Raw genomic sequence first — 11,640 nt, forward strand, 5'->3', positions numbered from 1 at the left:
CAATTAAGCTCACAGAAATGGAATTATGAGCAGAACCATGCCTATGAAAAGGAGAGCCTGTGGGTGAAGGATGTGAAAGGAGAGACCATCGACAGGTCCGGTTTGTGGTAGAAAGGACAGGTAAAGCTGAGGGTTCACTAGAAAAGGAAGGTGGGGCAGTGGTGGCGCACGCCTTTAATCCCAGCACTTGGGAGGCAGAGGCAGGCAGATTTCTGAGTTCGAGGCCAGCCTGGTCTACAGAGTGAGTTCCAGGTCAGCCAGGGCTATACAGAGAAACCCTGTCTTGAAAAACCAAAAAAAAAAAAAAAGAAAGAAAGAAAAGGAAGGTAAAGAGCTGAAGCTAGCAAGAGTCTTTGAAATAATCGAGGCTGAATTGGACACTTGTATAGGCGATTCCCGTGGAGCAAGAGGGAGAGAGGCATCCATGAGCTCCTAGGTCAGGGTGACTTTGGCTGAACTCAGAAAAGACAGCTCACATGGGTTGTGCAACAGCTCTTTCCATTGTTCAGAATAGTCGGGACTGTTCAGGGCCAGTGGTCTACTGCTCAAGCAGGGTAGGCCACTCAAAGAAGTCCAGCTAGAAAGGTTAGGGAAAGGTTATCTATTTAAGATAAACTACTTGTATCTGGGTAAGATGGCTCCTTATCTAATAGATATCACTCCTGCCTGGTCACTGGAGCACAGGGATGAAAGCTCCTCTTGGAAGGAGACAGGGCATTTGCCACTGGCAAAATGTTCCCCAGCATTTTGGTCAACAGGTCAGCAGAGATGACAGGTTGACAGAGCACTCTCTGGTCTACTTAGTACCTAGCCAGTATGTGAGTAAAGGTGGCTAGATAGTAGACTTGACCCAGCAAGTCTTTATGGACGCATTCTGTATTAGGCATCCTAGAAACAACTTTCAAAACTTCTTCCTGTTTTCCTGATGTGGGAAAGGGGCTTTTACATAGTTTAGGGCTAAGGTATATAAAAATAAAATAATAAAGTATGTGGAAAAGAGGCATAAAGCCCTGGACTCCAAAGGATTTATGTTTTAGTTTATTGATCCACTAATTTTATTCATTTACATCTGATTTGTCAATAATAGGACTTATTAGAATTTGGGGATAATTCTGTGGTATTGAATAACACTAAGAATCTATCTGGTATTAGGTTGATGAGGTAAGGTAACCACCAGTGAATTGACACAAATCCACGTTTCATGTTTCAAGGAAAAACAAAAATTAGAAAACACTGCTCCTTAAGTAGGCAAGAGAGCATCTTATAAGGACCACAGAGATTTAGTCAATGGCACTATGAATTATTAAGAAAATAAACCCCTTAATATATGTAATCATCTTCCCACATTTTTATGCATTGAATACAGACCGGGGATCCAGAGAGCACTAGCCCCGAGTAAGTTTGCAAGCTTGGGCTCTGTAAGGGGTGTTCTGTGCAAAATTAAAGAAGAAAAGGGCTGCCTTATAATGACTCTATTATAGAATCTGGTCACACTAGGGCTTCTACACAACTTAGAATAATTGTTACATTAGCCCATTTGTAGCTTTCTGGCCTGAAGTGTACACACATGTCCTAGAATACCCTTAACCTCATTATGTGATTCTGTTAAAGACACATGGCATGCAAGAGTTCAATAGGGGTCTCAAAAATACATGTAGTATGCCCAGTAAAATACATTGGCCAACATAAAAATCAAAGGAAATAGTAGTTTGGAATATCGATCCACGTTGCTGGGATTTTGAATTGTGAAATAATCAATGAGTCTGCCGATTTTTTCTCGGAAGACAAACTTAAACTTGTCGCTGGCTTTCATTGTCAAGTCACTGTAGTTGACATTGTCACCAGAAATTTCAATGCTGGCAAAGCTGATCTTTCGTTTAAAGCTGGAGATGGAGCTGTTGATGATATTGGTGATATTGACTTCTTCCGAGTCCTTTGCTGGCCCCTGGTTCATAGACAATAGTTAGCTCAGAAGAGAGGACACAGTGAGGTACACGGATGGTTATCATGAAGAACAGTGTGTGGAAGAACCTGTGTGCCCAGGTGTAGCAGACCCGAGCTTAATTATCAGTCAGTCTGTAACTCTTTAAAATTTTAGTTACCTAGATCTCCTTAAGGTGTGATTTTTTTGAGGGGGGGGTGTCTGGAACATGCTAGTAATATTAATTGTTCCTTTATGAGACTAAGGGGAAGATTAAGCAGCATAAAACTATGTAATGTACCTAGTAGGTATTTGGTAAAGTTCTAGTCTGTTCCAGAGAGAAGAGGTTATGAGAGATAATGTAAACCCATTGTGTCATGTGATCTTTGCGACACACAACGAAACAGCAGTCCTCCCTGCAAATCAGGGGAGTTGCCACTAGCTAACGAGGTGCAGATAGCAGAGAATTTGGGGTCTTGGCTCAGTTGCTTCACCACTTTGGTATCATTCTACTGAGTTTTGGGGTACTCAGATGTGAAGAATGCAGAATATAACCCACAGTGCATTTGTTATTACATGCATACACATGAGGGGACATACTGGTGTCTTCCATAGAAGATCTTGGGAATTCTCTAACCCTCACCTGTCAATCTAGCAAGTCTGGATTGGTGTACGTTATTAGGGAAGCCTGTACAGAAGAAAACCCATGAAATCCATATTCTGCACTGGCTGGTACACATGCTTCTTGTCTTTGGTGCTTGCATTGGTCACAACAACCAAGCACAGTGACAAAGCCATTGGTTCTCCTGGTGTATCTTCACTATTAGATCCTTGTGGTCCTAGCACACTGCTTAAGGTGACACTTTTCTGAATCAGATCCTTATTATTTTTGTTTGTTTGTGCATATGAGCTTCAGTACATTAATATCTATTAAATTCAGTCTCCAAATAACCCCAACTAGTAGAGCTATAAAAAGTAACAGTTAATGGGGTGTCCTGCGGCTTACTGTGTGAGGAAAACAATCCATCACACTGGAGCAAAGAGGTTTTGGGTTAAACTGCCAACTCTACCCTCTACTCTCCTTGTCTCTGAAATTTTGTTACAAAGTAATTTCTCCCGTATTTTTTTTTTTTTGATAACCGGCTACTTGTAAAATTTAAGAATATAAAATGGCATCACAAGAATTAAGTAGCAACTATATATTAATCTGAAGTGTGAATATCTAAGCATGTCTACTTTGATATTGGGCTTTTTCTAAGATGCTTATTCTTATACTTTCATGCTGCATATGGATAATAGTTTCCTGCTAAAAATTTTAAGTCTGATATTCTATTTTATTGGGTAAAAAGAACAACCTAGGTCAAGGGGCACCATGACTTCCAAATGTGCTCACCTTCATGGGGATAAGATCCGTTAGAACAAAGGGAACCAAACCCCGATCACCTCTTCAGAGTGGTCTACATCCATCCAAGTGATGGACCAGAGATGATGCCCTCAAAATCCTTACCGGATCTTTGACTGCCATCTGCTGTAAGGAGCTGTAATGAGCAACTGCATACTCCAGTAAGGCCCCAAACACGAAGCTGAAGCAGATCCCTAGGTACACATCAATGGCCTTTATGAAGCAGTTGGTGTTAGGTAGGGATGTGCGGGAGCCAATCATCAGCGTTGTCATGGATAACACTGTTGTCACTCCTGGAAAAACAAGTAGGAATGTTCCAGGCTGGCATTTCATTGACACCTTCCCCTGTTACCCTGTCCCAAACTCTATCATCTGGCTGGTTGGCTCCACTCAGGAGCAAGAAGAGGGTAAGACTCAGGAAAAGTATAGATCTCATTTTAAAAAGTCTGTGACTTTCTGGAATTGGGTTGATTTGTTCATCTTGAACAGAAACATAAGTGACATAGCGTTCTAAATATGCCATCTCCTGTCTTCTCTTAAAGATGGATGACCAGTCCGTAAAGGAACTGATAATGGACTGTTGGCTCACAAGCTCATCTCTTCTATCACTATGAAACACATTTAAATGGACAATCCTCCTGATGCTACCTTTCTACCTCTGTATCCATTCTTCTCTCTGTGCAAAGGAATTTCTCAAGATATTTCTCTTTTAATGGCCCCCAGCCATCAATGAAAATATTGAAAGAATTTCGAAAAGCATCTGATTCAGCTAGTTCTTAGAAATTGCCTGCAAAACTGCTTACCAATGCAGGTTCTGGCAGGAACCGAATCGAGGGAGATCCAGAAGGAGACCCAGGATAACACCACCAGGAAGGTGGAAGGGACATAGGTTTCCAGAATGAAATACAGGACGTTCCTCCGAAGCTCAAATTGCAAAACCAATCGTGTATAGTTCCCTGAGAGTGCAAACAAGAGATAAGAAATCGTGTCTGTTCATGCAGAAGAATACCTGACCTATGAGATGCTTAATGAAATCGCAACCACATTAAATCTTTCGGTACCAAACTCCAGTCAACTATGAACTGCCATTCTGGTTAGCATAAAGGACCTCAATGTTGCCTGGCGTGGGACTTAGAGGGCTGCTGCTACCTATCTCCCACACTCATGTTCTTCTCTTTGTGCTTTTCTTTATCAAAGAATTCCTTCAACACCATGAACACTGATTTTCTTAACATCCAGCTCACTAGACTGAACCCCAGGGGGCAAACCCTATGTTTCTCAGTCTTGCATTCACAATGTAAACTGTTAATAAACTCCTAGTAAATGAAAATTATTTAAGACAGCCCACTGTTTTCAAGATTACTATAGAGTAGTCCTATTAAATATAATTTAGTTTTTGTGTGCGCAAATACTTGTGGAGACCAGAGAGCAGTCTTGGGTGTTGTTGCTCAGGCACCATCTACCTTTTTGTTTGAGAGAGGATCTTGTCCTGGCCTGGAGCTTGCCAAGTAGGCTGGGGGCTGGCCAGGGAGCTACAGAGTTCTACCATCTTTGCCTCTCTGGTAATGGAATTACAGACACTGTGCCCTGCCTTTTTTAAAAAAAACAAACTCCAATGGGTCCTAGGGATTGAACTCAGTCTTCATGCTTGCAAGGTACACACATTACTTACTGAGCGATCCACCCAGCCCCAATACTTTAATTTTTGTTGATTTCAGAGGTATCATTGCAGGATCATACTTAGGAGATGACCAGTGTAAACACACTACATGTGAAAATATCAATAGGGAACTGTATCTTTCCTTTCAGTCTTTTCTCTAGGCACAGTTTTACCACACATTTGATTTTTTAAGGTCATCTAGACCCAACTAAAGTACATGGTAAGGTTTTAAAGAATATAAATATTGATGAAACGGAGCATTCCTGACTTGACCAGGAGGAACCGAGAAGAAAAATGTCACTGTTTGTATATAAAATCGTACCATTTAGAAAATACCTACTTAAAGCCAACAACTCCCAGAGATCCAGCTTTGTACATGATGAGTCAGTAATATCAATAATGAGGTGATCTCACATGGTATTGCTACTGTCTTCCTCACCTGGGAGCACATTGTTAAAGTGACCAGTGTTCTCATTAGAAACATGAGTGACTTTTATGCATGAGGGAGTGCTGCGTTTGAGCAGTCAGAAAATCCCGGAAGATAAATGGTGAAAAGTCAGTGCTGGCCCAGAGATTTACTCTCCAGCAGACCTTGTCAACTCTGAGTGTGGCGTGCACAGAAAACCAGGTCCCACACTTAGCTCCCTTTCCCTACTCCACACTACTAAGGAATGCTTGCCCTTCACAGGAATAGAGGCAGCTTTTCTTTAAGTATCTATCTATCTATCTATCTATCTATCTATCTATCTATCTATCTATCTATCTATCTATCTATTTATTTATTTAGTCATGGTGTTTTGCCTGCATATATGCCTGTGTACAAGTGTTGGGCCCCCTAGAACAGGAGTTATAGAAAGTTGTGAGCCGCGATGTGGCTGCTAGGAAATGAACCTGGGACCTCTGGAAGAGCAGTCAGTGCTCTTAACCTCTGAGCCATCCCTCCAGCCTCCTCTGTAAAGAGTTTTTATTCTGTGTGATGGGTAACAGGAGTTACCTGTCTCCTGCTGGGATACGGTGACCAGGGTGAAATACTGTTGGATGGTGTACTGAGCAAGGCGCAGGTTTTCAAGTCCACGCACTGAGTCGTTCCCTCTCAGCCAGGAGAACTCCACGTCATTGCCATCATATCCCCCTGGCAAATGAGAGGAGGGCCCTGGTTAGTGCAAGGATGCTGCAGACTGAGCTGTTTTGGGAGATGCTACAGTGGAGACCAGCAAGACCTCTCTCCTGGTGGTATTAAGTCTAAAGGAGCATGCCATGCAAAAGTTGGCAAGGATTCCCAAGCACCGAGGAATGAAATCCTTTGCTATGCCCACTTTTCATTGGTTGAGAAGTAGTTCTATTACAAGCATTGTTCAAGCCTGGTGGATGATAAAAATGGCTTCTTTCACTACTGAATTACACTCACAAAGCATGCGATCGCAAAGAGATCCATGCTAGATTCTGCCTTTCAGGGCAGTCTAAGCTTCGATAATGTTGTCTGGGACTTTGGAAGTGGTCTATTCATATTTCCAATTAGTTTAAATTCAGAACTAAAAGTCTGTAACCAGCCACTTTATATCTCTCAATATTTGCTTTTGATAAATGTTAGTTTTACTAATATCCATCAATGGTACTGATAACAGTTACCTTTTATGAGCCCTTACACAACACACAACACAGCTCTCATGATCTCACAATCCTACAAGATAGACATCTCTGTGTTTCTTCAGATCTAAGAGAAAGTCTCTGTTTTTACATGTCTGGAATTGTAATGGATCCTACTATTAGTTTATGTGTGTGAAGCAGAGCTTGCAATGTTTCCTAAAAATATGCTTATTCACTAAATAGTGTACCTTAAACTTGAGGAATCATTTGCCCATTATATGGGAAAACTCTTGGGTTCTAAGGGGTTTCTTAACTCTCTCAGGATACAGACATGTAAGAGACAAAACCCAGCGCCATGCTTTGCTCAGGAAAGGGTGATTTCAAAGCTCATGGATGGTGGTAAAATAATTTCAGTATCTATTACTTAGCAAGCAGTTTCTGGGTACCTTGCAACACAGTCCTCTCTACTCCCAGTGGAGAAGATGTGTGCATAGTTAATAAGCACAGAAAAGAGACCTAGCCTCATCAGTCACCAGGAAAATGCAAAGAAAAATCACACAGTACTTCACATTTGTTAAGACAGCAATCACAAGGACAAGATGAGAAAAACATTGAGGATTTTGGGAGTGGGTGGGAGTGTAAGATATACAACTACTTTTGGAAACAAAGTGACTGCCTAAAAACCTAAATAATAAGGATATCGTTTGAATTGGAACACTATTCCTAGGTATTTACAAAAGGGGAATAAAGTGCTAGTCTCAGAAAGACTTGCACAGAATGTGGAGAGCTTTTGGGGCCACTTAGCAGGAATTTGATATTAGGCCAAGACAAAGAAGTAAACTCAAGGTGGGAATCTGACTTTGGGCTAGGACTCAGGAAATAGGCTCAGATTAAGAATTTGATTTAATACAAAGCTCAGAGTGGGCTCAGGTGAGGCACTTGTGACATTCCTTTAGTCTTGGTCATCCTGATTGGTGTTTACAGGATTTTGTTTATTGCCTTGCTTGTTCCTTGATCCATAAATGATTATTATTTTGCATGTACTTAAAGTGGTATAAAAATAGACTGGAAAAAAATAAACCCATTTTAGCCTCAGAACTGGCTGGGGTCATGCTACAGTATTGTCTAATTTTTTTTTTTCTTTTTAATCCTTGCTCCTGCTCTGGAAAACCTGTTGACTGGTTGAGCTGGCTCTGTCAACAGAAATGTTCATGGCAGCATTAGCTACAGCACAGTGGCCAGATGTGAGAGTAACCCAAGAGCCCAATCACTGAAAAGCTGGAAAGAAACAGTACTGAGCAATCAAAGGGAGTGAATTACTGATAACAGGCCACTGCATTCTACGAAAAACACCAGACACAAAATGGGATGTCCCATATTGGTCTTACTTGTATGAACTGTTCAGGAAAGAAAAATTCCTAGCAGCAGCATGTAAGTTAGTGGTACCTGGAGGTGATGGTAGGAAACTAGGGTGTTCATAACAGGCACAAGAGATCTCTGGAGGTGACAGAAATGTTCCAACAATACAACCTAGCAATGGCTAAAAGCACTGGTAATTTTACTGAAAACTTTGGGTCACGAATAAATTAAAAATGGGTGAATTTATCTGGGCAGTGGTGGTACACACCTTGAATCTCAGCCCTTGAGAGGCAGAGGCAGGCAGATCTCTGAGTTTGAGGCCAGGCTGGTCTACAGAGCAAATTCTAGGACAGGCAAAGATACACAAAGAAACCTCCCCTCTCTCAACAAAAGGTGAATTTTATGGTGCATAAATTATAGACCAATAAACCTGATTAATGGAAGGTGACTGAACAAGCCTAGTCCTGCTACTTTTTCCATTCCAATGAGTAGGAAGCTGAGACTCAGAGAAGGGTCATTAGCTAATGTCATACAGCTGGTGATGTTGCCCACCTTGGCCGTAAACACAAATGTCTCCCGTCGTTGCTTTAAAGGTTACTGAGCTATGATGCTGGTGTTGGGACCAATACTGTGCTAAGAAGCATCATTATAGAGTCAATATCCAGTAGGCATTATCTTGTGGCACCTGAGCTCCATGAGGAATCATCCAAAACTGAATGGAAGCTAGCCATTGAAATTAGACTGGAACCTCAAAGGAATGAAGACAGCTCTAGAAGATGAAGAGTGCAAATTCCTACCAGGGTACTTGGTTTCACCCCTAGAAGAGACTCACTTTTCTATTTACTACCATCTTTTGTCCCTGAGTGAAGGTGGGTGATTAAGATGACATAAATTCTTTTCTTTAGTGCATATATAATATATATATATATATATATATATATATATTCATGCATGCATGAATGTGTGCGTGCGTGTGTGTGTCTTACTGAGATTTTTTTTAATACCTAAATGCCTGCTAATAAGCATTCTGGGGAGGCTGCCTCTGTTCCTTAGGGATGCTGTCTGTGCACACGAAGTGCTGGAGTTTCTTGGAGAATCTTGCTCCTGGGATTTGGGATGAGTCCAGTCCTGACACATGGAAGGTAATTATTTCTCCTGTGCTGCATGGAAATAGCTTTTCTTCTTGACAACCTCAAGTTGTCTTCTGCCACGAAACGGCTGCATTGCTTCAAGAAGGGTTTGCATGCACTGAATCAATAGAATAATTAATCTGCCTAAGTCTTTAATTAAATGTGTACTTCTGAAAAATGGCTTCTTCTCATAATGGCTCTTCTCTCCTGGAGTTGCCCACTTGTGTGGGCCCCTTATGTGTGGAGTACCCAGTGGTCCCCAAGGCTTGTCTGTAGTTGTTTTCCACTTTGATGCCTTAATGAGTCTTATCAGTGGCATTATTCCCTCACAAAGCTGCCCAAACCTGATGAAGCTTACTAAGGAACAAGGGAGATTGTTTTAAGAATCTCAAGGAATTGATCTGACCTACACCCAGTTAGCATTGAACCCTCGTTTTCCATTTTAGGAAATTCCCAGGTCATAATTTAGATTCCCATTTACTCTCAGCACTCTATGAACTTTTACGTACATGAAGCTTCTTTTACATGCTGGAGCCTTTCTGCTGGGGACTGAGCCAGGGCCTTTCTCATGCCAGGCAGGCATTCCTCCCAGCCCACATCCACCACACCCCAACTCCTCTTTGTGCTCCTTACAAACATTTGCTATTCCTTTGCTCCTGTGGTCCTCTGACCTCCTTTTTGTCCTCTCAGCTAGCTAGCTGGAATGGATCCCTCCTCTGATTTCAGATGGGACCTCCCTCTTGGCACCTCTGACTCCTACCAGGCACCATTACCTTTTCCAGTTACCACTCAGTCTTTCAGAGTTATTTTGATTCTAAGGGGATGGACTTCTTGAAGATGGGTGAATCATTTTATCTTTGGATTGCAAACATTCGCCACTGTGCTTAACACAGAACAAGTGTGTAGTTGTTGAATGGATGGACTAAGAGAATAGGCAGATGGAACTCAGTCATCCAGATTAGCTGGAGACTTTAGTGGGAAAGTATGTCGAACTGAAGTATTAGACAGAGTCAAAATATTTCCCTTAAGACACAGAGGAAAAGAAAACACTGGCCTTGGTCCTAAGAAGCCAAAAGGAGGGAACTCGTGTCTGCTGTCTGATAGTCACGTTGTAGTTCAGCTTACTATTTGGCAGGATTTAGGAATCCCAAACAAATGTCACATGGTCCCTCAGTCTGGGAAATATGGTAATTATCAATGCGTATTAGAAAAACCTAGAGATCCCACACAATTCCTTAAAACCACATAATGGTATACTCTGGAAAAATGTATACCCCAGTACACAATCAAGCCAGTGTAACAAAATCCTCATGGGCTTTGCTGGCCAGTAGAAGAGTCCTTGGAATTGCCCTGCTCTTCCCCCACCCCCCAACCTGGGCTCTAGCCCCAGTGTTTCTGCTTCTGGGGTTCCTTTAGAAAAGTGATAAATTGTGGTGAGTCTTAATTTCTGTAAATCCTAAGGTAGGAGAACGACACTTGCAGGTTTGTTTGGAAGCTATCTATGGCAGTGCCTGGCGTGTGGATGCAATGATACTTCTCAGGAAACAAGCTCTGTTATTAATTACTCTTTTCATGGTTATGAATGGAAAAGTGATTTGGTCATGGTGACCAGGACAAAGGTAGATTGGGATTATCGCATTGGCTGTCCTTCCTACAATCATTTTCTGACTAGCTTCCCTATTCCCTCTGCACTTGCATAGTAAGGTGTAGCTGGGGGCCACAGTGAATTCCCATTAGGAAAAAGGAAAGAAGCCTTCTGAGGCCTCTGGAAGCCTGAAAGTAACTTGAGGCATATTGAGTAACAAATGGAAAGGGGTTAACAAAGCCCAGGACTTCTGCATCAACTTCTATAGGGACCTAGGCTTGACTTGGTTTTGGTAAAGCAAAAGTGGCTATGTGGACAATGGTCATAGTCATAGAATGATTCACCAAGAACCTACCTGGAGTCACAGACCCTCTGAGGATAAGTAGCCTGAGAGATGAAATTAACTAAAATACTATAAGAGCTAAATGTCTAGCTTAGTTCTGTTTTCATCAAGATGTTTTCTATAAAATAGAAATACTCATGAAGCAAGGTTCTATGGTTATGTAAGTCTGGGAGAGGACACACTCCTTGGAATTTGACAGGGATTTAGCTCTTGGGGGCTCCTAAAAGTTCTGCAGTGATGAAGAATGTTATTATTTTAGGCTTTGTGGACCATGGAGTGCAGTCTCTAGCCCAAATGCTCGGTTCTGTTAGAACAGTGTGACATCAAGCGGCCACAGGCAATGTGCAAATGACTGGACATCTCTCTCTGTAAGACAACTGCATTTCCAGCAATGGGTGATGGGCTGGATTTGGCAAATGAGTTCAGTTTGCTAACCATGACCTATACAATCAGCTACGTTAAACCATCTTCTTCCCTCATTTCTCTACTCACGGATGGAGATTTTTGGTACTAATGCACAATAGTCCTCCATCTAAGATACAATGTTGCAGTTTGCCTTTGAGTGGAATCTGACTCTCTCTGGAAGTACTGGCTAAAACAACTCAATCCATTGTGGATTAACCTGAAGAAAGACAGGTCGTTGTTATGGGATA

At 41.8% G+C, this 11,640-nt stretch overlaps 1 protein-coding gene across 1 annotated transcript in view; it reads right to left on the bottom strand.

The window, feature by feature from the left end:
* Positions 1-1,041: 1,041 nt before the first annotated feature.
* The window catches only part of Gabrp (gamma-aminobutyric acid type A receptor pi subunit), a 25,252-nt gene continuing 14,653 nt past the window's right edge, over positions 1,042-11,640 (bottom strand). The window contains exons 7-10 of the mRNA XM_031353011.1: positions 5,978-6,115; positions 4,127-4,279; positions 3,429-3,616; positions 1,042-1,945 (exon numbers count right to left, since the gene is read on the bottom strand). Of these exons, the coding sequence (XP_031208871.1) occupies positions 1,643-1,945; positions 3,429-3,616; positions 4,127-4,279; positions 5,978-6,115 (782 nt within the window). The 3' untranslated portion in view covers positions 1,042-1,642. The remainder of the gene's footprint in view (positions 1,946-3,428; positions 3,617-4,126; positions 4,280-5,977; positions 6,116-11,640) is intronic.

Source organism: Mastomys coucha, unplaced genomic scaffold (genome assembly GCF_008632895.1).
Source record: "Mastomys coucha isolate ucsf_1 unplaced genomic scaffold, UCSF_Mcou_1 pScaffold5, whole genome shotgun sequence".
Lineage (NCBI taxonomy): Eukaryota > Metazoa > Chordata > Mammalia > Rodentia > Muridae > Mastomys > Mastomys coucha.